This window comes from Suillus paluster, assembly GCF_016628075.1.
Source record: "Suillus paluster strain FC165 chromosome Unknown EDB91scaffold_13, whole genome shotgun sequence".
In the NCBI taxonomy this organism is placed as follows: domain Eukaryota; kingdom Fungi; phylum Basidiomycota; class Agaricomycetes; order Boletales; family Suillaceae; genus Suillus; species Suillus paluster.
The window spans coordinates 500,035-521,142 of NW_024537573.1; the positions used below are offsets into that span (position 1 = coordinate 500,035).

At 48.4% G+C, this 21,108-nt stretch overlaps 8 protein-coding genes across 8 annotated transcripts; 4 read left to right on the top strand and 4 right to left on the bottom strand.

Annotated features, from left to right (window-relative positions):
* Positions 1-587: 587 nt before the first annotated feature.
* Positions 588-4,818, top strand: EDB91DRAFT_1236274 (DNA mismatch repair protein MutS; the record flags this gene model as incomplete). The annotated part of the gene is made up of 23 exons (XM_041321429.1): positions 588-800; positions 852-877; positions 928-1,025; positions 1,074-1,154; positions 1,199-1,488; positions 1,540-1,655; positions 1,707-1,742; positions 1,797-1,873; positions 1,923-2,170; positions 2,226-2,303; positions 2,359-2,418; positions 2,472-2,579; positions 2,627-2,708; positions 2,763-2,842; positions 2,903-2,917; positions 3,043-3,091; positions 3,140-3,326; positions 3,377-3,539; positions 3,590-3,607; positions 3,971-4,025; positions 4,133-4,424; positions 4,474-4,569; positions 4,623-4,818. 23 exons carry the CDS (start codon positions 588-590, stop codon positions 4,816-4,818), a joined length of 2,664 nt encoding a protein of 887 aa, XP_041179689.1.
* On the bottom strand, positions 4,766-6,390 carry EDB91DRAFT_136464 (mitochondrial carrier domain-containing protein). The gene is made up of 8 exons (XM_041326183.1): positions 6,259-6,390; positions 6,165-6,180; positions 6,092-6,114; positions 5,753-6,023; positions 5,543-5,701; positions 5,318-5,486; positions 5,069-5,255; positions 4,766-5,014 (listed from the first exon to the last, which is right to left on the bottom strand). The coding sequence occupies exons 1-8, from the start codon at positions 6,344-6,346 to the stop codon at positions 4,959-4,961; spliced, it is 969 nt and encodes a 322-aa protein (XP_041179690.1). The 5' UTR covers positions 6,347-6,390; the 3' UTR covers positions 4,766-4,958.
* Positions 6,391-6,683: 293 nt separating this feature from the next.
* EDB91DRAFT_136454 (uncharacterized protein) lies at positions 6,684-7,558 on the top strand. Its single transcript, XM_041326182.1, has 4 exons — positions 6,684-6,882; positions 6,941-6,993; positions 7,046-7,371; positions 7,419-7,558. The coding sequence occupies exons 1-4, from the start codon at positions 6,764-6,766 to the stop codon at positions 7,527-7,529; spliced, it is 609 nt and encodes a 202-aa protein (XP_041179691.1). The 5' UTR covers positions 6,684-6,763; the 3' UTR covers positions 7,530-7,558.
* A 930-nt stretch (positions 7,559-8,488) lies between these two features.
* EDB91DRAFT_1120083 (PapD-like protein) lies at positions 8,489-10,329 on the top strand. The gene is made up of 6 exons (XM_041318168.1): positions 8,489-8,623; positions 8,687-8,778; positions 8,831-8,891; positions 8,945-9,060; positions 9,123-9,287; positions 9,348-10,329. Exons 1-6 carry the CDS (start codon positions 8,581-8,583, stop codon positions 9,930-9,932), a joined length of 1,062 nt encoding a protein of 353 aa, XP_041179692.1. The 5' UTR covers positions 8,489-8,580; the 3' UTR covers positions 9,933-10,329.
* A 228-nt stretch (positions 10,330-10,557) lies between these two features.
* EDB91DRAFT_1120085 (superoxide dismutase) lies at positions 10,558-11,538 on the top strand. The gene is made up of 6 exons (XM_041318169.1): positions 10,558-10,706; positions 10,754-10,890; positions 10,946-11,143; positions 11,204-11,225; positions 11,277-11,361; positions 11,417-11,538. The coding sequence occupies exons 1-6, from the start codon at positions 10,584-10,586 to the stop codon at positions 11,425-11,427; spliced, it is 576 nt and encodes a 191-aa protein (XP_041179693.1). The 5' UTR covers positions 10,558-10,583; the 3' UTR covers positions 11,428-11,538.
* A 154-nt stretch (positions 11,539-11,692) lies between these two features.
* EDB91DRAFT_1120093 (uncharacterized protein) lies at positions 11,693-16,978 on the bottom strand. Its single transcript, XM_041318170.1, is given in 17 exon segments — positions 11,693-11,932; positions 11,964-12,767; positions 12,808-12,890; positions 12,910-13,175; positions 13,229-13,323; positions 13,376-13,392; positions 13,447-13,533; positions 13,655-13,759; positions 13,814-13,904; positions 14,029-14,066; positions 14,118-14,448; positions 14,497-14,584; positions 14,636-15,068; positions 15,117-16,127; positions 16,188-16,330; positions 16,452-16,592; positions 16,649-16,978. 17 exon segments carry the CDS (start codon positions 16,687-16,689, stop codon positions 11,837-11,839), a joined length of 3,870 nt encoding a protein of 1,289 aa, XP_041179694.1. The 5' UTR covers positions 16,690-16,978; the 3' UTR covers positions 11,693-11,836.
* Positions 16,979-16,994: 16 nt separating this feature from the next.
* Positions 16,995-17,915, bottom strand: EDB91DRAFT_1120096 (Ndufs4, NADH dehydrogenase Fe-S protein 4). The gene is made up of 5 exons (XM_041318171.1): positions 17,660-17,915; positions 17,450-17,600; positions 17,318-17,391; positions 17,251-17,266; positions 16,995-17,199 (listed from the first exon to the last, which is right to left on the bottom strand). The coding sequence occupies exons 1-5, from the start codon at positions 17,856-17,858 to the stop codon at positions 17,106-17,108; spliced, it is 534 nt and encodes a 177-aa protein (XP_041179695.1). The 5' UTR covers positions 17,859-17,915; the 3' UTR covers positions 16,995-17,105.
* Positions 17,916-18,226: 311 nt separating this feature from the next.
* On the bottom strand, positions 18,227-20,348 carry EDB91DRAFT_1328148 (major facilitator superfamily domain-containing protein). The gene is made up of 8 exons (XM_041325268.1): positions 19,922-20,348; positions 19,799-19,864; positions 19,583-19,743; positions 19,398-19,532; positions 19,188-19,344; positions 18,633-19,140; positions 18,324-18,580; positions 18,227-18,257 (listed from the first exon to the last, which is right to left on the bottom strand). Exons 1-7 carry the CDS (start codon positions 20,099-20,101, stop codon positions 18,327-18,329), a joined length of 1,461 nt encoding a protein of 486 aa, XP_041179696.1. The 5' UTR covers positions 20,102-20,348; the 3' UTR covers positions 18,227-18,257; positions 18,324-18,326.
* Between the last annotated feature and the right edge of the window lie 760 nt (positions 20,349-21,108).

Here is a 21,108-nt window from a genome sequence, read left to right on the forward strand (position 1 = left end):
AATTTGCATGCGGTTAAGGCGCATCCCAGCACAATCTGTTCTGCATATATTCGACTCAATTTACTGTTGTGATATATGCAAGCACTGAACAGATATCATTGTCGCAACATTGTTGTGAAGACTTAAATTACTTATCAGCACACTCATTCACTCGGGAAGCGCCGAGTGCGTAGGTTGGGTGCATTGAACAATTTACAATTCATAAAGGTTCGCTATATAGCTAGTAAACAGATACATGCAACAAAAACGCTGAACGATATGACATGGTGAGGCCTAGACTCGGAGGGAATCGATATACAAGAGGCTATCGTTTATCGTGACATTGTAAACGTTTGGCGTTGTTGCGCTGATGTTTCCCGAGATCTTGGTGCTCAAAGGATCAGACATGTTCGAGGCATTTCAGTCGGGTCCCGGAACTTCAAGTTGTGAAATATATCCGGTTGTTGTTTGGATCTTGTTTGGATCCAAGGCTTTTGCCAAACAACTTTAGCTCCCTTCGGCTAAGTAAGTCACTGTTATATATTGCATCGTCTTTCCAAGTTTAGCATCCAGAGACCGTCAGTTCACGATTTAACAACACAAACGACATGACGACTACAAGGCCGAAACGTAGTAGGCCTTATAACTGCCGTGACAAAAAGAGCACACACGATCACGGGCAAAGTCAGACACGGCCCGACACTGAGGAGAGTGTCCAGCTGCCACGAAAAAAAGTAAGATGGGAGGGCAATTCGGAATCAGTTACAACGGCAGCCGACGCGGAGAATAGTAGTTCAGAGGACGATGCGAGCTCATCGAAGGTGGAGTTTCGCAAAGATGCTCGTGTCGCGTGGAACTGACCATGCGGTTAGATTTGCTTGACAATCTCTTGCCAATCGTAAGTCGTCGAATGAGTGTTATAAATGCATATAACCGTATGCGCTGTAGAGGACGCGTTGCAGGCGCATACTATGATCCTATCAGGTGTATAGTCTATGTGCTTGAAGACACGCAAGAGGATGCTCATCTCGATCTTACGAATATGTGTTGAGTCGAATACTTCTCGTTATTTCGCCCTTCTCAACCTATATCAGTTCTCGAACAATGCAACGCTGACGTAGTGTTGACCAGCTCCAAAGCCGATGACCCGTTTATATCGGTACTCCAGAAATATGGTATGCTCTCTCACTGGCGCTGCATATATGCGCACGTACTCAAGCCAATGACTCAGCTGAAGCTTCTGGAGGGGTCTTTCAAATCAGACCACACAAAGAATTCTCTCCTCACAGAGGGAGAGATCGCTTGCTGTCCCTCCGTTTTCTCTCCGAGCTCAGAACCGAAGATCCTGGTCAATGTTTGCCATTCGACGGCAGCTCAGGCTCTGAGCCAAGAAATGCATATGAGTTTATGCAGAAACGCAAACAGGCAGCAGGCGACCCAACTATGAAAAGATGGAATGCGGCAATTAGGTTGGCCAACTATGCATCGTCGGAATCTTCTCCTCTCTGTGTTGGTCTAGCTACTCGGGTACAGTATTTTGTCTCATATGCGATACCATAGATTTCGTGCCTCGGCGCTTTGCTCGACTACCTTGCGAGGGAGCGAGCAGCGAGCGACCTGGATGACGATGCGGGGGTCGAGGGGCTCAACATCTCCAGTATCGAAGCCTTGTCCATGTAAGTTGGTATCATACGCTTCATATAGCATTGTGTTGACTCCTTTCTAAGAGATAAGGTCATGCATATCAATGCTGATGCACTTTTGTAAGTGAGGTATCGGCGATTTTGCTCTGGGGTACATTAACTGGTAAAACACAGTTCCCTTCAGATTTTCCAAAACGAGAACCACGCGTCCATTCACTCGGATAAGACAAAGGAAGGTTTGTCGCTTTTTGGTATGTTGTCACGACTTTCGATATCGTCGCGTTCATCCATATGCCGCAGGTATCCTTGACAATACTCGGACACCCTTGGGTCGTTTATTGCTCCGCACCTGGCTCATGCGCCCATCTCTATCCATCCCTGTTATAGCAGCTCGCCATGACGCTATTGAATGCTTTTTACATCCAGAGAACTTAGCACCTGCGAGCGCTTTGCAAACTCACTTGAAGGGTATCAAGAACATTCCGAGGATCCTCGGGCTCCTGCAGTCCGGGAAAGCTGGCGTTGGTGATTGGCAAGGTCTAGTGAAGGTATGATTTACCTAATTCTCATTTCAAATTTGATCTGACATCAAGCAATATACAGTTCACGTATCACTCTGCAATGCTACGCGACGCCCTCACAGAACTTCACCGAGGTGATCAAGTAGAAGTTGTACGAAAGGTATGTTACTTGCGAGCTGGCTTGCTAGGAGAAGCTGGAATGCATGAGCTCTTAGTTGGTTGTGTCGTTGGACATTGCAAGCTTCAAGGAGATCGGAAATGCTGTCAACGAGACGGTAAGCGCTTGTACTGTCGTTAGAATACCTAATGCAATCCCTTTGCTGGTCAGATCGACTGGGAGGAATCCACCAGCAATAATCGCATATGCGTTAGGCCGTATATCGACGACGAACTAGATCAGAGGAAACACGTTTATGCTGGATTGGACGCTGTATTGGTGGGGTTATTCCTGTCCTAAGGATGCTTTGTCCTGACGTGCTGTAGTGCAAGGTCGCCGAGCAAATATGCCAACAGATTCCTGGGGATTACGCGAAGTCTCTGAACGTGGTATATTTTCCACAGCTAGGTGATGCGTTCTTAAATCTGATATATGTGTATATTCAACGGTTTTCGTGGCCAGGCTTTTTGATATGCGTTCCGATGCAGGAGGAATGGAGGTCCGAGGAGGGCATCAAAGTTCTAGACGGATGGAGCTTCCAGGTGAGTCTCAACATTGTTTCCTCCCCATATCTCATGTAGCAATTTAACTGAATTGCTCAGTTCTCCTCAGAGCGAGTGATAAGCATGGTCATGATTGATTTTGCGACTGAATGCTTTTCAGTGCACGTGTGTATTTCAAATCAGAAGAGATGCAGGGTAAGTTTAACTTGAACCTTGTTCCGAGAAAACTCGCGATCTAGGTCAAAGACATGGACACGCACATCGGTGATATCCACCCGTCAATAGTCGGTGCGGCTTTTGATCCCTTCTCACCGATAAGAGACTCACAGGCAGCAGACCGCGAAATAGAGATCGTCCAAGAGCTCTTGGAACGGATCCTTGTATTCAGTGATGGGATGAGACGCATCTGTGACGTATGTGCCGAACTCGACTGCCTGCTTGCCTTCGCCGAGGCTTCTCGGGCATACAATTACTGTCGGCCTCAGATGACGGTGGATCCGATCATCGACATCGATCAAGGACGGTGAGCGAAGTGGATTATTACATGTGACATCAGTAACCTGTTCTCGTAAGGCATCCCTTACAAGAGCAGGTAGTCGACATTTTCGTTCCCAATAATGCTCAGCTCGTAGCTGGTGTCGGTTTTGGTGATAGTACTGAACGGCAGACAGAGGTAGGCCATCTACAAACGTGGAGCAGCGTTGTTTTATGCACTGGCGCGAATGCGTGCGGAAAGGTAGTATTAAGCACATCAAAAATCTACCGCTGCTAAACTCGCTCTTGTAGAGTGTCTACCTGAAACAGGTGAAGGTCTGGCCAGTCAATATGCCAGGTTGTATTGAAATGATTACAGGTTGCTCTGATCCAATACATGGCCCAGGTTGGTAACCCCTTTGAGCTATTAGACCACTCGTTGCTCATCAATGTCGGCTCAGATCGGCTGGTAAGGGACTCATGGCTGCTTCTACGCTGCGTAACCCTGTGAAGTTTTGTTCCAGCGGCATCTGCCACCCTCGGAATTGTTGACAAAAGTGACGTTGTGTACTTTTCACGATTTACGTTAACTAACCCTTCTCTGCAGTCTTTACTCGTATCCAGACCCGCGAATCAGTATCCAAAGTATTATTGCAGTGCTCCCGTTCCCTCCCATGCTGAACTAGCTGCAAGGTTCAATCCGCCTTCATGATCGATCTCAACCAGGTTTCCCTAGCCCTCCGAAATTGTACCGCAAACTCCCTTATTCTCCTCGACGAGTTTGGAAAGGGAACGATCCATGCAGGCTCGTTCGCTCCACGGTGCAATCATGACTGATTCTTATTCAATCCACAGATGGGACTGGGCTATTTTTCGGGGTCATAAAGCACCTTCTCAATCGAGGGTCTCAGTGTCCCAAGGTTTTAGCTGCTACACATTTCCACGAAGTCTTCCAGAAGAACATGCTCGATCCCCGCGGGTTTCCGATCACGTTCCTCCACATGCAGGTCCTCTTCACTTCAAGCCAAGGCAACATCCTCAATCCTGGTGACACGTCGATACCAGGAGACTCAGAATCAACTAATCACGAAAAACTGGACCCTACATCTGTTGTTGCCCCTGGAGAAAAGATCACTTATCTTTATCGGTACCATTTTGGTTTATACGATCATCAACGCACCTAAACAACGAACCAGCGTCTCCCCGGGTCTTTCCTGCAACTCACACGCAGCTCAATGTGCCACGATGTTTGGTTTGCCGTCTCGTATTGCACAGCGTGCGCAGTACGTCAGGTAGTATTTCCTTCTGCGCATCTCCTGGAGAGATTATTCACTGGGATATCAAGCAAATTAGTGGGCGACCATGAACTCGGGCAACTCTTGGAGGAGAAAATGACCACGGAGGAGCAAGAAAAAATCGAAGCCGCTGGGATCGCCACCTACAGATTTCTGGCCATGGACCTCACGAACGATCAAGGTTCCCATGAAGAAGATATCAAAACGAGGCTTGTAGAGGCGCTTGGTCGGGCTTTACCTGAATGATTCCATTTTACCCATGTGTATGCTATCACTGTGATGATTGCTGTAACTCTAGAAAAAATACACGTGAAGCCTTCCAACTCGAGGTTTTCATTCTTGGGAAATGTGACATCCAATTGTGAGAAACACAAATCTAGTGTCCATCAAATGACAGCACTAGTCTCCTTGTGTATCTCTAAACCAGGGGGTGCGCCCAGAGCTATTGTGAAAGGTCAAAAAGTGAGATGTGGAAATAATTTTTAATAATGCTTGCCTTCTTTGATCGCACCATACAGTAGGAACTGCCCAGATACAAGACCCGCGGTCATGATCATCCTAGGTCCGAGTCCAGCGAACAGGCCACGGACACCGGCCTCACGAGCGAGTACTGCAAGTCGATGCGACATGGAGCCTTTTGGTCCGTGTCCCTTGTTTATCTGACTCAGTAAAGTATCCGCTGGCTGCATGTCATCGTTCCAGTGGTCAGACAACCTAGGCGAGGATACTTCATGACAAATACTACCTGACTTAGAATGGCTGCCGCGAAACCTGCAATGATGCCGCTACCGAGCTGTATCGTGAACTTGCTGGTACTAGAGAGCGTGCGACGAGTCTCTTCCGACATGGAACGAAACGCAATCTCGTGACAGAATTCGTTTACTGTGAATTGCCCTATAGCGTAAGGTATCTGTCTGAACAACGTGATCTATATGGCATTATTCAGCGATTGACGTGAACAGACGCTTACTTGCAGAGAATGGGCACAAAGCCTGCGTAAAGCTCGCGCACGCCACCTTCACGCGCCAAACGAGTGAATCCCGTGACAAGTCCAGTTGCGTAAGTTCTGTCTGACACGAGACGGATGCGGGTGGCCTCTAAAGGTGTCAGGAGGATATCTGCAAAGAATCTGCGATAGAATGTAGGAAGATTAGAAGATTGTCATTATCTCGCAACATACTCTGCAATGCTAGCTGAACCAAGGTATATTGCCGTTCGATACTTCACTGCCGCCTCTGGGCCTCCTACAGACTCTACTCCTTTTTTCTTCCAGTACTCGTATCCAGCGAATTTTGCGCCTCCTTGCGCAAGATAACCAACTGCAGTCGGGCCGAAACCTGTGAGGAGAGCTTTAGGTCCTTCTGTCGCGATAACATGACGCGTTCCGGTCAATATGTTCAGCTTCTTGTACGCGGGATCAATTTGAATTCGCGTCTTCACGACATCGATAGCTGCATGATTGAACCGTGAGTCAAAGATAAGCACAGTAGATAGCGAGGTTATAGAGAATGCGCCTCACGCGTCATTGCTCCGTGGGTGATCCTTCATCTGTGTTAACATATGGTCATTGAAGAACCATTGGGCAGACTCACGTGCAGCACAGTGCGCCTGACATGTTTGTTTTCAGAAACGCGTATTAGGAGACTCTGACATAGGCTGTCCATGTCGGACAAGTGTGACACATACCTGCGAGGAGGAAGGAAGAATAATCTTTGGGAGTGAACTGGGGGATCGCAGTAGTAGCCTGAGGGGCTTTCGTTGTCTTGCTCGCCATAGTGGTCTAAGGTGGAGCAGGCACTGGTCGTTATGCATTTTATACCACCACACAGCCGCTCGGCGCTGGTTGTAATCTGATGCATGACGTCAAGGATCTTTTAGGCATTGCAACAACGTTGCAAGGTTTTTTCTGGTTTCTTGCACTCTTCTTCGGCTGATCATAAATATTGGATAGCGTCCTTCCTCTCGACTGGCTCCACAGCAGATCCCCCCATAGCTATAATCAGACCTTAAAGAAGGAAGACAGTCCCTCCATTATCGCTGTCAGTGTTACAGTCTGCAAAAATGTTGGCTCCGCCCGGCGGCATCCCAAAGAAGCACATGAGTGCTTCGGACCGGCAAACGCAACAGTTCGGCCCGCTTCTGCTAATCTCGGTTTCCCCACATCTCAGCCTCCTCTCAATCAACTCTCATCATGTCGCCCGCCACACAGATCATGTACTTCAAGACCTCTGCTGCCTACCTGCAGAACCCCTCTCAGTTGGTTTCTGACCTTGCAAGCAAAGGTTCAGGTAAAATTGAAGGGCTTCTTAAGTGAGTACAAGACGGTTCATCCTCGAAGTACGATGACTTATCTTGTACTCAATAAAAGAGCATACATTGGTTTTGAGACTGAAGATCCAAGCAATGCATTTTGGGTCATGGGTAGGGGAATTTTCATACTAAGTTGTTCGACAACGTTGACATAAGTCGGCAGAGTGGACTTCCAAGTCCGCACATGAAACGTATCATCAGACTGATGCTTTCAAGACTACACAAGTTGCTGCTCGACAAGTCTTTGCGAGCAAACCTACCCATACATTTGTTGGGTTCCCCAGCACCAATGGGATCTTTTCCGCTCCTGTCACGGAATTTGTCACTTTCACTCTCAAGAAGGGTGTCACTATGGACAAGCTTCAGCCCCTCGTCAAACAACTTCAGTCCAAGCTCCAAGGAACACCGAAGTTCTATGGCTCGAGCTGGGCGCCCGTCATGGATAAGCCCAATGTAGTTCACGGCGTATTGGGATGGGAGAGTGTGCAGGTGATACTAACAATAGCTCTGCCAAATCGCATGCTGATCGGTTACAGGCACACTGGGATGCTGTAAGCTCAGGTCCCCTCAAGGAGATCATCGATGAAGTGAAGAAGATCGCCGACATCTGGCTTGTCCATGCCATATTGGCGAAATATAACTTGTGAACTCGATTATCGAGCGCTCCGTACGAACCAAGCTCTGTCGTTGTTGTTTAGGAATGTATTACTTACTTCGAAGTCCTGAAATTTGGACGGTCTTGAATATTCCAAGGAACGTTTTGACAATGCGGTCCTCTGTTTTTGGCACGCAGTGTTTTACAAAGTTAGCCGTATGCCCATAACCCACCCTCCCTTTGCTTGGTCGGATTCGACTCTGGTGGCATATGATCAGGCTGGCTCTGGTCAGTATGTTTTTCATATATTCCTCAACACTGCCTTTACTATTGTCCGGTATCCCGCTATACGGATTTAGGTGCACTCACCACTATCGTACGGAGTGGCGACCAGCGGTGAACTGACGCAGGTGATGGTGCTGGATCACGGAGCCCTTGTGTCTTTGATTAGAGCGCCAAGCACAGCGTAGTGGCGTTGTCTGCCGAGTCGTGTGCGACTGCGGATGAACACCACTGCCATGTCCGATGTACAACGTCTACTGTAGGGCCTAAGCGTCAGGTGTTTAATGCTGAGCGTGATAGAACTTGTTCCGCTTGGCACCGGGGGAATTCAACTGGACAAGGATTTGCCAATTGAGGACTACTGTGGGCATTACTGTAGCCTAAGTGGCTGCTTCGTAAACAGGGATGCGCCCTAGAGGCGAGATGAGTCACCGCCTACGCCTGCACGCAAACGCGCGGCAGAATTGGAACTAATAGCAAAGGCAACCTTGCAAATGCGATTAACGGCTGTGAAACGGGTGTGAGCACTGAGTTTGAAGTAAGGATAGAAACTTTTGGTCTATGTACCTCCCATCAGCGCCGCGGATGCGCAGTAAGAATGATGGTTTAATATGAATTTTTGAAGGAGATAAATGCATGTGTGCGTCGTGGTTTGTGGTGAGCACGCACAGTCCACGAGTTAGTTATTTGACCTTGTGTGATCCTCGCCGGGGATGGAATAAAGGCGAACTCTAGACTTCAACTCCGACCAAACGAATACGTACCCGTCCTACCTCCTCATATCCTCGAGCTGTCGCCGTCGTCGCGCACATCTCCTAACTATGTCTGTTCACCTCATTCCCAACAACGCGTTGGGTTTCAACAGTATGTTTTATTCTACTTGACATTACAAGCGCCCGTCAAACGACAACCTACTTTTTTGTTCAGGACCTTTCTCGCAGCTCGTTAAGCAAGTTCTAACTATCACGAACAAAAATGCCCAGCCAGTAGCGTTCAAAGTCAAGACTACAGCGCCCAAGGTCAGCGGAATGATTCAGAGGAACATGTTTCGATAGCTTATAAATTCTGTAGTTATACTGTGTACGGCCCAACTCGGGCAGGATAGAGCCTGGTGAAAGTGTCGATGTTTCTGGTATGCCGCCTCGTGTTCTATCCATGCGTCGACTTTGTTTACATGTTCAATAGTAATGCTACAACCGATGAAGGATGAACCACCTTTGTCGTCTAAGTGCAAGGATAAGTTCCTAATCCAAAGCACCCTCATCACACCCGAGAAGGAGACCAGGGATCTACAGGACTTCGTAAGTCCTTGTTGGGCGCCCATTCGTGCATATCGTGTTCTCACCAACATGTCGATTCACAGTGGAATGTGCCAGCAGGCACGGGAGAAGAGTGGAAAGTTTACCAGCAAAAGCTCCGTGTCGTATACCTTCCGCCTGAAGGGCAAACTGTTGAAGAGGAGGACGAAGGACATGTGGAGCCCCCCGTATCTCTCCTTCCATCGGCGGAGCCCGTTGATAGACCGTATGTGAGTACTTGGACTATCTTGGAGCATCCGAATTGCTGAATGTGACCGTACCATCCGCAGAACTACACAACTGTTAGGGATCCAGAGCCACGTCCACCGCTACCTATGCCACAATTCTCTTACGATGACGGAGTTCAAGCTGCACCACTGGTGCAACCGCAGCGCTCGATCACGCCACCCCCACCAGAGCGAGAGCTGAGCAGTTCTCAAGAGGGCGGTTCTTACCGAGACGATCTTGGATTCCAGAGATCTACCAGTGGTGGTGTTGGCATTGTCAACGTCAACGTACATTCGCCGTCACCGCCACCCTCTCCTCCAGTTGCACGAGCAGCGTCTATCAACCAAGAGTTGGAAGCGAAGTATATCTCAGCTCAGGATGAGATACAAAGGCTTCGGGATCTTCTTGCGGCTGTGCCAGATCCCAGCTCTTTGGCGCCAGAATCCATCGCACCTACATCCGTCGCTCCCTCGGACTTCCGGAGGAGACATACCTCGGCACTCTCAGATGACGGAGAGACATATTCGGGCTCTGACGTCGGTACCATGGTGGAGCATGATAATGTTATCCACCAGGAAGGCGTTCCACTACAGGTGGTTGTTATTATTGCGCTCGGCGTTTTTATCACGACGTATCTATTTTTCTAAGTAGCCAAGCAGAAACCTGCTCCTTTCATCCCCTTCCTCTCTCGATCCCTCCGAGCTCCATTGAAGTCATTTCGCGCAGCACGTGCCTCGCATCATATACGCTCTTTCTCTTCCCCGTCGGTGATATGAAGGGGATTTTAGGGAGCAAGGGCTGTGGTTGCCGTTCTTATGACTTTTGCATTTAACACCGAGGTACATAGTACGTTAGCATTTTTCTTCATTGTTGTGTCTGCTTAGTGTTATGTTCTGTGCATCGCTATATATAATCTGATTTGAACATGACCGTGGAGATAGTTATAGGCTGAGAATAGACTGTCTTCCTTCTATTGGTCCTAGTAGGGGAGACTAGGCTAAGAGCTTAACCTCCTGTGCTTTTGGGAGTCGATAATAGATATTTCGGGTAGGAAATGTAGGGACTCCCCCTTGGGGTACATAATCTAATTAAGGATGAGTCTGACCGTACGTTCCCCGTACGCAAGCAACGCGAAGGAGGTCACTTCAGAAGTTCATGAACGCATGCATGTGTAGCAGACCACGCGGACATGACGCGGACTTCCATGCGGGCCCCGACGGGCCGGCAAATATGCCTCATGATGCCAGGGTTCAAGCAAGTTCAAGCGCCTTGAGTTCTAAAGTGACCTGTAGCCCATCATGGACAAGTACCCTCAAAAATCCAGGAAACCTATCTTTTTCATTGCAGCGATCACCGCTGCGGTCGTATTTTTCGTCTACAGCTGGTTCTTCAAGCCAGCCGAGGTAGTGATCGTCCAAAAGGTGGGTTATCAATGATTCTCCATTATTGCGGCTGACAAGAAGCGCAGGCGGTCGTGGTGCTGAAAGGCGACTCCCCAGTCACTGGCACTATCACATTTGAGCAGTCCTCAGTAGATGGACCAGTCACGATTTCAGGAGAAATCAGGAATCTCGATCCTTCTTCTCAGCGTGGTTTCCACATCCAGTGAGTATTAAGGCCCGCGATGCAAGTCAGGTATTTGAACTACATATGTCAATAGCTCTCTAGGAGACCTTAGCGAGGGCTGTCTTTCGACGGGGTCGCACTTTAACCCATACGAAAAAACCCACGGCGCTCCCTCGGACTCCGTCAGGCATGTTGGCGACTTGGGGAACATCGAGAGCGACGAATATGGCGTAGCAACCCTTTCCTTCAAAGACAGTTTAATTTCCTTGAACGGTCCCCTGAGCATAATTGGGTAAGCTAGTACATACACCACACTCATACGGAAACTCATGATGGAATTTTCGTTTCCCAGACGGGGCGTCGTCGTTCATGAGGTATGACGCTTTTCCATCTTGGGTATAGTTCATTACTAACATGCCGAGTAGGGCACTGATGATTTGGGCAAAGGCAATAATGAAGACTCTCTCAAGACCGGAAATGCAGGGGGGCGAAGTGCTTGTGGTGTCATCGGTTGGTTTTCCGTAATCTTCCATGACAAGCTGTTGTTCATCAAAGGTTGCCACAGGACTTAAATAAATTCTCGGAGACTGGAGCATGCCACATTCAACATTGTCTTGCGAATGTTATTGTACCAACATATGTCACCCTTATTTCTTCACTGACAACTCATTTGTCTTTATTTGCGGTGCATGGAAGTCCAGATCAACATTAGGCTGGCAAAGTGCGGATACAGCTGGGCGATACAGCCTAGCACCAGTACCTGCGGCTTTAGTGAGAATCGAGACTTCTAATATTTCTTCTAGAATGTCCCCAACACTATGGTGACGACATTCGCTGGGTTGTTGGGTCTCGTGTCTATTAGTGCAGTCTAGAATTAGGCGTACGATGGTCCTTGTCATGTATCCAATGGTAAGTGTCAAGTATTCATGATGCGTACTACAAGAAAGGGGTTTCATCACGCACGACACTAGTGCTACTCAATTCATCACGCATATATCCAAGATGTAAACCAAGACCGTCTCGTTGACCCATGATTTAACCCAGCAGCTGCCTGCTCCTTTCTCAACCGTTCCTCTATCGCCTAAATGTTCTTCTGCGATTGCTTCAGTCACTACAGCTTCCTGGGTTGTAACAACAGCTTCCCGAGGTATCGCGGTAGCTTCTTGAGGCATCACATTGCTAGGGTGTGGCAGCGACACCCGCGAGCCACCGTGCCTCACAATTGATGCCGTCGAATGCGCAAATTCGGCCTGCGCATGCAGATCTGGTCGAGAACCAGGGTCAACGCCATGAAACTGAGCTTGGAAAAGTGGATTGGGTGACGGGAGGTATGAAGATGTCCTTTCACGGAATCTTGGTAGATGGCCAGAGGATAGCTTGCGAGGGAATTCGGGGCGGTCACCGTCCGTAATCTGTGATCGACCTGGAAGACCTCGGGATGTGCGATCGCCACTACTTTTTGTGCTACCACCACTACCTGTCCGATGACGAGAAAACATGGATGGACGGCGTGGTCTTGTGGACTCTATATCATGCTCTTGGTCAATGGTGATGATGCGGGACTTGATGCCATGAGGAAGATCAATATCTTCACTACCGCTGCATTGCCTAGTTGCGAGGACGGATGGTTGCTCTTCACCAAGCACCGAGCTGGGAAGCTGATACTCAGGGGTAATAGAAGAGCCGGGTCCAAACCAGTGACCCACATCACCAGCGCCGGGTTCACTGGTGAGTGTTTGATAAACATCAACAGTGTCATCGAGGTCTAGAAGACCTAGCGGATTTCTTGGAAGCCATAGGGCATTAGTAATAGGTCTTGTGTAGTAAGGATTATCGTAGGGGATGTCATGACGAGGTTCATCAGTCCCAGGTCGCAAGAGGTGGATGCGGCCGTACGAGGGAAGTCGAAATCCGTACTGGAGGCTGACATTGATGTTCAGCAGCCGGGGAGTGGACAGGGCCGCCCAGAATGGTTGCAGATGACTCTCCTTGGGTCGAAGTCGATGGCGTCTTCCCGTTCTCATCCACTGAACGTAAGCCTTGAAAACGAACGAGCACGAGGGCCAAACGGATTCGGCTGACACCGCTCGGGTGGTCGAAGTTTTCGAGGAGCGATTGAATAAGAGAAGTTTACCCAGCCCGGTAACCGCCAGGTCAGGAATCTCGAAGGATTGTCCTCTGCTACGTTCTCAGCACCACTGGAGTGACTTCGAGGGGGAGGGCTGTCTTCTGGTTCTGCATCAGCTCCCGTACCCGTCCCGCAAATGACCTGCGCTTCCTCGGTGTCATCTTTCTCGAATCTGGCCCGACACATTCGAGTCATACTGATCATAACCTCATTAATTATCAGAGCAGAGGTAGAAAGAAAAATACGCACATAACTTTGACTATCGCGGTGAAGACGAATAAGACAGCCGATAACGCTATATTAGTCGTCTTCCGGAGCACAGCCATGTACGCAAGGAATACGAACTAAACCACGAGTCAGTTAACCAAATTGTGGGTGGCAGAGTGTAGAACACACTTGAGCTAGCATCAATCCTACAAATGTAAACACGTCAGTGACGTTCGGGTGCGCGAACAGGGGGACCATACCGTCCATTGAATAACGAACGATACGGATCAACAGTATTTCGCCATTGCATTCGTAGTTCTTCGCATAAACATGCAGTAACTGCCGGCCTTAGTCAGATCTAGGTGCGCGAAGGGTGCCCGAATAATGTAACAGACCTGATTTTTCACGACAGCTGGGAAACAGTGTGATTCAGTATAGATACTAACATGGATCATATAAACAACAAACCAGTCTCAACTGAGAAATAGATCAACCCAAATGGTGTGACAAGCGGGTTAAGCAGTGCAAAAAGGAGTAACACATGAATGACCAGGAGATGGTTTGGTAGCCAGTCTACGTATAGAAACACTGTAAGAAACCTCGCCACGCGAGCCCGATGGAACCTACAATAGAAGTTGAATGTTCGTGGACGAATACCAACAGCTCGTTTCCTCGGAGTTACTTGTCGCTTGGTGGATGGGTAAATGAACAAAGGCAACTGCAGGTAGGAACGTCAACATCACGATGATCTTCATTGAAGCGTCGTAGGAACTTACACCAACTGCAAAGGTCAACGTGAGAATGGAATGCGAAATCGCAAGTTATGGACGCTTACACATCACGAGCTCAAAGCCTCCATGAATCGCAGTGGTGAATATCACTGCAAGGAGAACCCTTCAATCCACTGCAACATTCGAGAAACTGTACTTACGCCATCCAACATAGAAAGGTCCAGCCGTCGGAAAACTATCAGCGACAGTATTTATTATACTGCTCCCGGATACGATCTTGAACGAAGTGAGGAAAGACTGGAGCGCAGCGGTCCCCACGCAGAAAAACACCAAGACATTAACGATCAGGAATTTATAGTAACGGGTCATGATCCTGTCGTGCATTACGGAAAGAGTGATGATTGTATGGGCTTTCTTCGCGATGAGCAAAAGAATGGGCGGGATGAGAATCGTGAGTAGTGAGATGAGGACAGTCGGAAGGAAGGATTGAATGACCTCTTCCTCCCAAGGGTGACTAGAAAGATAATTGTACTACTTGGATGTTCAGCATAGAACACGCCAAAGAAGGATCGTACAAACCAGGCTCGGCCAGAATGTCGAGATGCTTTGAATGGAAACGAGACCGACAAACAGCGACAACGGGAAAAGCCAGAATATCGTGAATGCCCTGATACATATTTAGCTGCCCCTCGTGATACGACAACAGACCAGCGCTTACCAAACCCCAATGTTCACTACCCAGTCTTTGACGATGTCCACTCGATAAGTTGACCTCATAACCCTCGTCCAGTCGATATCTTCATACTGTGGAGCCATCGTCACAAAGCATGCGAGTGGGTTATTAGGATGCACCGCTAAGTACTTGCATGCCTTCCTTGCATCCAACGGATCTTTAAAGGTTACGAAGGCCGTTGACGCGGCGTCGTATTCCGTAGCAGCACGCGCTCGATTCTGTGTAATCAACGATGTAAGGAGGTTGAGTTTAGCGGTGTAATAATCAATGCTCGGCACAGTTTTCCCTCGGAAAAGGACAGAAAGGTGGATCAACGGCTGATATGGGTCCAGTACGCTTCGAGGTAAACCGAGAAGTACATCCCATACTGTTTTGTGAGGTATGTCGGTGTCATCCTTGCTCTCCATCGCTGGATCCACTTTGACATCGTCAGTACGCACTAGTCACTAAGTTCTGTGAGACGTACCTTTCATCTTCATGGTGAGCTTGCGCCTTGGCGCAAACTTGCTAGTCAACTCGTAATCAACCAGAAACGGAGAGAGGGTCCGAATGAGTAAGTCTGCATCATCTTTCTGGTGTCCATTGAAGCTTGGATTACACCCGCTTTCCACATCCGCGGTCGTAGTCACGGTGGTATCCTCCCTCGATCTGTGTTTATGTTCTACCTCACTGTATACCGCTAAAAGTACCTTCTTTGCCAATCTGATGTGTGCGGTCTCTAAACGACAGAGGATATCTTCGCGTCGTTCCAGCAATGATGCCAGCTCCGTCATTCGTCGTGCAATGACAACTCGGTCGACGAGTGGCATGTTTTCCGGTTTCGGGCCGGGAATTTGGGTAAGTGGAGCTCCATCGCTTCCTTCTTGGCTCTCATTCGCAGCTTCATGTGTAGACATACCTATGCTCTGCGGAATACGCTTTGCTCGATTGAAAACAAAGGCGAACGATTTGTTCAATAAACCGGGTTGAGTTGATGCTGGCAAGCCAACGGAAGGCTTGTCGAGAGAACGCGACAGGTGATACTCAAAGTACTCCTTGAACTCCTTTTCTGCGCGAAGCTGTACCGGGATGTTGGTCACCATCACGGTGCGCAGACGCAGACCATGGGTGGGGTGGTCTATGTCAAGGGATGGAATATCCTGGAAGGGGTATTGTGGATGGGGATGGGGATGGTATTGCGCCTCCCTCTCGACCGTGGTATCGGACTTCACATTGCGTATGGCAGATTCTATCTTCGCTGCTCGTAACTTGAACGCTCCGTTGCAAATGTAGAAGAGATTGCCTATCCAGGTAAAAGTGATCCAGAAGAGGAGGCAAATGTGAATCCAAAGTAGGGAAAGGCCTTCCTGAGTCTCTACGAGTGAAGAAATTGATGCTCTGGTCATCGACTTCGGTGAAATATCATCTGAAGAAAAGTGGACGTGTATCGGAAGAAGAATAGGAGTGGTCGTAAATGTATGAACAAGGACAAAGAATACTAAGTTATTAGCAGCAAGAATTAGCAGGTACGAATCAAGTGCGGGCTGTAAGTACTCACGGCTCCCGCGCAGGAATCGCACATACAACGTTGCATCTATTCCTCTAAGCTCATTAAGCTTTGCTTGGGGAAACCCGATACTATCCTTGACCCAGGATAATGGCCAGCCTCTCGGTGTCGGAGGAGAAGGATTCCTGCTACCGCTGTCCGAATGAGAAATAACAGGAGGTGAGAGTGACAAACCTTGCCCACGAACGACCTTGGTACAGGCTATTCGACCATCTATTAGATGATTATAATAAGGTAAAGGATGAGTGTGCTCACTAGCCAAACTCCCAAGACTCAACACTCCCAAGCCCCTCAAGCTGAATGTGACGTCCACGTCTCTTCCTCTTCATGATCTCGTGCGACGTTACAGACACCACAGCCAATGCAACTGCGATGACCGACTGATTGATGAGGCCACTGGGACCGTAGTAAATATCAGCATGCACCAAAGACTCTGGGAAAATAGACTGAACCTGTAATCCTTTGAAAAGGGCCTGGTCTGAATGTCGCCCATGATGGTAACAATATTCGGTGACTAAGTGTCAAATAAGTCAGGTGGGCCTAATAAATAGGCGGGAGAGGTAGTTGAGGCGTCGAGGATCGAGTAGCCGTAGTACTATACTTAAATTCCGAGTTGACGCGTAACGTTTTTCCAATGACGTTTATTCATATCCGGAGTCAGACACCAACAGTGCAGCTCCACCATGACAAGCTCCGATCAGCAGCTCATGGCTCCATGCACCAACGTTGCAATCAACGCGGTGTTACTTACTAGTGAGTCAACGCGAGGTCTGAGATCTGAGTTTGCAAGGCTTAAGCGCTTGAAGTGCCAGTGACGTTATTTATGTCTTATTCAGAATGAGAAACATGGATATATATATAAGTTCCTCTGTGAATTATACGCAGTAGCTCTATGGACAGCTACGTGGTCTACTTCGTGCGCATTATCCGTAGTTTGTTCGGCTTATAGACAAAGCTCTCTGAATAGTTCTTCGGAGGAATTTTCTTGGTAGGTGGCGGTTGTCTGCAGTTGGATCGTTAGTGATTACTTATGTCAGAAGTGATAGAGGCTCACACGTAGTAATCCCAGCCTGAAGGAAAGACAATGAGGGCAATGGACGTCGAGTAGAGATGAAGCGTACCTTGTTTTTCTGCAAAGTGCATGGCATCTTCCTTGCTTCTGAATGACATTCTGGTACCCTGCATGTAATCCGCGCTGTACAGATAGCGATGAACGCCGTTTCAGATGAAAGAATCAAGCAGCAACCACTCACGAACTGGCCCAACCCATCAGAGGATTCTCCCACCGACCTGCTCCTTGAAGGATATCCCACTCAATGCGCCACCGCTCTGACTTCCCTGCTCCGCTTTGCATGGTGTTACGGGCTGGTTGGTAGATCCGTACCATGCGATGACGGAGTTCAGCTGGATTGGTGGTTATTAAACAAGGCGTTTTCATCGGTGTCAGGTTGATCGAAACACACCTGGAGCACCACTTATGACATCTGCCGTCAATACATCAGTATGAACCACCTCCGCAATCTGGGTAGCCTCTTTCTGGGGAGCATCACCAGCGCGAACCGGTTGGTTGGGAGTTTCTGCAGAGAAATGGCGCGTATAAGTGGGACACGCGAGAAATACCCGTCTCGGTAATGCCTGGTTATAAGCACGGAGTAGAGACATTGTCGAAATCTATGCAGGCAAAGGAGACGAGCTACTCTCGAAGTTACTCTCTGAGAGGCGGCGAACTCCGGTTTGGTGGCGGTGCAAGGTCTTTGTTCATTCCCACGGCATTGCACGATAGCATTGCAATAAATTGACAATATGTCCAAGATATATCTACAAAATGTGCGGACAGAACGACGGGTATATATATACAAGTGTAGCCCAGACTGCCATTCAATGATCTCGATATGTACTTAATGTGGGGTTCCTGGACGTGACGTGGAAATCGTGATTGCTACATGAGCGGCTAGATGATGTACTGTATCACAGTGTATGCGTCAATCGTCCTGTGTAAAGACTACTCAGTGAGGCGATGACTCTTGTTTGGGGCACTCGGATAGGGACATTCAAATTTCTCTGTGGGATTTCTATTGAGGTGTCTGGGTATTCGTGCATTTTAGGGTGAAAATCTCGAGTGCTGACCTTTCACTCATCCCTATCTTGTATTTCATCTGGTAGCTGTGAGCCCAGCCACCTCAATACACCAGCCAGCATAATAAAGACGACATATACTGCATTTCCATTGAGAAGATTGTGTTCCTTTGAAAATGCAAACAGCGAAGTCGCTAAGGCGGGCCCAACCGCACGGGCCACTGCTCCGGAGGTTTGGCAGAGACCATTCACAACGCCAAGGACATTCTTCGCGGGGGCAGAGGCTGTGATAAACATCAAGGCAGTTCCTGTAGTTGGGCGGGTTTGTAATGACAGGACCGATATCATTGTAAGACGCACCGAATGCCATATCCCATGTTACTGTCAGAACTAGTTGGACAAGCAAGGCATACATAATTGCATAATCAACTATCCCTCTTGCGTGTACCAGCCACGACATTATCGGAAACACCAACATGAGTGGTGCGAAGCACGACACTGACACACAAAATGAATGCTTTGGACCAAATCGATCAACAATTTTGGCGAAGAACAATCCCTGAAAGACACCATCCACGATCCCGCAGAATGCCAGCCACGAACCAATAGAAGAAGGAGCAAGACCAAGGCCCCCGAGATCGGTGGGCGTGGAAAGGAATAGCGGTAATATGGCCCTGAAAGACATGTCAAGGAAGCACAGCATGGCGTAGTTTGCGATTGGAACAACAATGGCAGGTGTGAGCAGAGACCGCAAGGGCATATTTGCCATGGATTGTTGCGCAAACGCTTCCTGACCATCACTGTTGGCACTATTTGAAACACCGAGCGTGGTTGACGTTAACTTTGGTCGACGCTTGGTCGATAATGTCTGCTAACCGTGAGTACGTGGCATCGAGGCAGGTATTTGGGACCTACTTCCTCTAAGAAGCGCAACAACATGAAGAAGGCCAAGAGAAGCAGACAGGTAGACACTACGCAAGGAAGAAAATATGGGTATTTCCCCCAAAAGGGATTGGTGAATAATCCGGGCCAGTGATCCTGTGGTCGCGCGAGCATTCCGCCCATTAAAGGGCTGGCGTGCGGACTTATCATTGACCATCATAATAGTCAAATGATTCCACTTGCCCGACAAAGTTTCCGACGGACCAGACCATTGGAAACAGGGCAAAACCCTGAGCCATATTTGTAGAGTCAGTCAATTCACCCATCACAGTCTTCATGACTCCAATATTGCCATTCAGTAAACCGCCCATGCAGCGGCTAGAGAAACCATGTCAGTATTGCAATCTCATCTTCAGCTGAAGTGATACCTGATGATCAGGCTCCAGAAAGTCGTCGAGAGGCCGAAACATAGCATCGACATGCAAGCTCCTGATAGTCCAACCAATAATACTGGCTTGCGTCCAATACGGTCAGACAATCGACTCCACTTCAACATTGTCAGCGCCTGGGCGAGGAAAAACAGAGAATCCTGTGAATCATATCCGATAAGGATAATTCTTGCAGGTCGTAATCTCGGCACCTACAATTGCTCCAACATAGTACCCTATAGCTGCATCGTCACCTCCAGTGATGTCAAGCTCTCTAATAAGCTGGGAAGAGCTTCAGTTACAGTATCGACAACGAACATGCAGGAAAAGTAGTCATACCTGATTGATGTACGGGTATATAGACGCTGAAGCTGTAGTGTCCGCAAGTTGCAGCATCATAAGTATGCTTGTCTGGAGTTTTGGAAGAGGCTTTTTAGGCTTTTTAGGGGCCCCTGCATGGATCAGAGGTACGGCCTCGTCGTTCAGTGTTAGCATATGAGGTGAATCAGCGGTGACCATCCAGGCGAATCAGTGCTGAGAACACTAGAGAGAGCCTTGCGGGTGCAGATGATGGGCCAGACAACTGCAAGGCTTGATGGGAAAAGGTGCTTTTACACTATATGAGCCTTTGTCAAGCGACATGCTGACTTGATACATAAACCATTAAACGACCCTCAGGCCTCAGGCCGAGTCAGGCTTGATATGGAACTATACTTATTGGAGCTACCTGAAAACCGGCTCATTTTCGGGGTCCTGGCCCCTCTTTTTGCGGGTACGTCACGGTGTGTTTGACGTCCGCCAAAATGAATGATCTTGATGATGATCGGATCGTCCTGTTCGGTGCCGCAGTGCATCATCGTGCAGATGCGCCAAGCACCGCATCACTCCAACAAAAGGCAATTTCAACGAAGCAGTGAGTTCGGTCGAGTCCACAATACGCCGGAGCCTGGTAACAGTCAAGGATCGATGTTTGAACGATGATGATCATTATCATACCATGTATATGTACGTGCCACCTTAACTTGCTGTTGTTGGAGCTCAAGCGCTCAAGCTCAAGGTTCGAACTTGCTATTTGACATTCACGTATATCCTGACGCCGATATTTTTCAGGTTTCACTCTCGTAATACTACCAGTAGACTGAAGGGTCAAAGAGCCTCGTCCTCGGGAACGCCTTTAACATGCAAACCCAGTATAAAATGCTTATAATCAGCCGCTGCATCATGCAGAGTCTGGCCCAACTCGATGTCGATGTTTCCTGTTTGTTGGTTTCACTGGTGAGTTGTAGTGCTTGCCATCAAACCGAGCAATCTGTCCACTGATGTCGTCCGTCCAACATCGATCATCAACAGCTGGGCTGCACACGCGGTTCCTCATCAATGATTTTTGTCACTCAAGCTGTACTAAGTCATTCGGGGATTCATGACGTCTGTTCTGAAATACTTCTCATTAGGATTCCTCCTGACTAGAATTTGTGCTTCCTGGAGTGGTCCTGGAGAACAAAACTTCATCTGCTGGATTTGAATTG

Excerpts from the sequence above, each read along its gene's own strand:
- EDB91DRAFT_136464 (XM_041326183.1), bottom strand. The coding sequence starts at position 6,346 with ATGGCGAGCAAGACAACGAAAGCCCCTCAGGCTACTACTGCGATCCCC. Across the intron at positions 5,702-5,752 it reads GGTTCAGCTAGCATTGCAGA|ATTCTTTGCAGATATCCTCC; the intron begins GTATGTTGCGAG and ends ATTCTATCGCAG. Across the intron at positions 5,015-5,068 it reads GTATGGTGCGATCAAAGAAG|CTCTGGGCGCACCCCCTGGT; the intron begins GCAAGCATTATT and ends CTTTCACAATAG.
- EDB91DRAFT_136454 (XM_041326182.1), top strand. The coding sequence starts at position 6,764 with ATGTCGCCCGCCACACAGATCATGTACTTCAAGACCTCTGCTGCCTAC. Across the intron at positions 6,994-7,045 it reads CAATGCATTTTGGGTCATGG|AGTGGACTTCCAAGTCCGCA; the intron begins GTAGGGGAATTT and ends ATAAGTCGGCAG. Across the intron at positions 7,372-7,418 it reads TGGGATGGGAGAGTGTGCAG|GCACACTGGGATGCTGTAAG; the intron begins GTGATACTAACA and ends GATCGGTTACAG.
- EDB91DRAFT_1120083 (XM_041318168.1), top strand. The coding sequence starts at position 8,581 with ATGTCTGTTCACCTCATTCCCAACAACGCGTTGGGTTTCAACA. Across the intron at positions 8,624-8,686 it reads CAACGCGTTGGGTTTCAACA|GACCTTTCTCGCAGCTCGTT; the intron begins GTATGTTTTATT and ends TTTTTTGTTCAG. Across the intron at positions 8,892-8,944 it reads TGAAAGTGTCGATGTTTCTG|TAATGCTACAACCGATGAAG; the intron begins GTATGCCGCCTC and ends CATGTTCAATAG.
- EDB91DRAFT_1120085 (XM_041318169.1), top strand. The coding sequence starts at position 10,584 with ATGGACAAGTACCCTCAAAAATCCAGGAAACCTATCTTTTTCATTGCA. Across the intron at positions 10,707-10,753 it reads AGGTAGTGATCGTCCAAAAG|GCGGTCGTGGTGCTGAAAGG; the intron begins GTGGGTTATCAA and ends CAAGAAGCGCAG. Across the intron at positions 11,144-11,203 it reads GGTCCCCTGAGCATAATTGG|ACGGGGCGTCGTCGTTCATG; the intron begins GTAAGCTAGTAC and ends TTCGTTTCCCAG.
- EDB91DRAFT_1120093 (XM_041318170.1), bottom strand. The coding sequence starts at position 16,689 with ATGGGCGACATTCAGACCAGGCCCTTTTCAAAGGATTACAG. Across the intron at positions 16,331-16,451 it reads GAGTCTTGGGAGTTTGGCTA|CGGTAGCAGGAATCCTTCTC; the intron begins GTGAGCACACTC and ends TCATTCGGACAG. Across the intron at positions 14,449-14,496 it reads CGACATTCTGGCCGAGCCTG|TACAATTATCTTTCTAGTCA; the intron begins GTTTGTACGATC and ends ACATCCAAGTAG.
- EDB91DRAFT_1120096 (XM_041318171.1), bottom strand. The coding sequence starts at position 17,858 with ATGTCTCTACTCCGTGCTTATAACCAGGCATTACCGAGACGGGTATTT. Across the intron at positions 17,601-17,659 it reads TGTCATAAGTGGTGCTCCAG|CTGAACTCCGTCATCGCATG; the intron begins GTGTGTTTCGAT and ends CCACCAATCCAG. Across the intron at positions 17,392-17,449 it reads CTGATGGGTTGGGCCAGTTC|CGCGGATTACATGCAGGGTA; the intron begins GTGAGTGGTTGC and ends CTATCTGTACAG.
- EDB91DRAFT_1328148 (XM_041325268.1), bottom strand. The coding sequence starts at position 20,101 with ATGGTCACCGCTGATTCACCTCATATGCTAACACTGAACGACGAGGCC. Across the intron at positions 19,744-19,798 it reads GGTACTATGTTGGAGCAATT|GATTCTCTGTTTTTCCTCGC; the intron begins GTAGGTGCCGAG and ends TATGATTCACAG. Across the intron at positions 19,141-19,187 it reads TGTTGCGCTTCTTAGAGGAA|ACATTATCGACCAAGCGTCG; the intron begins GTAGGTCCCAAA and ends CACGGTTAGCAG.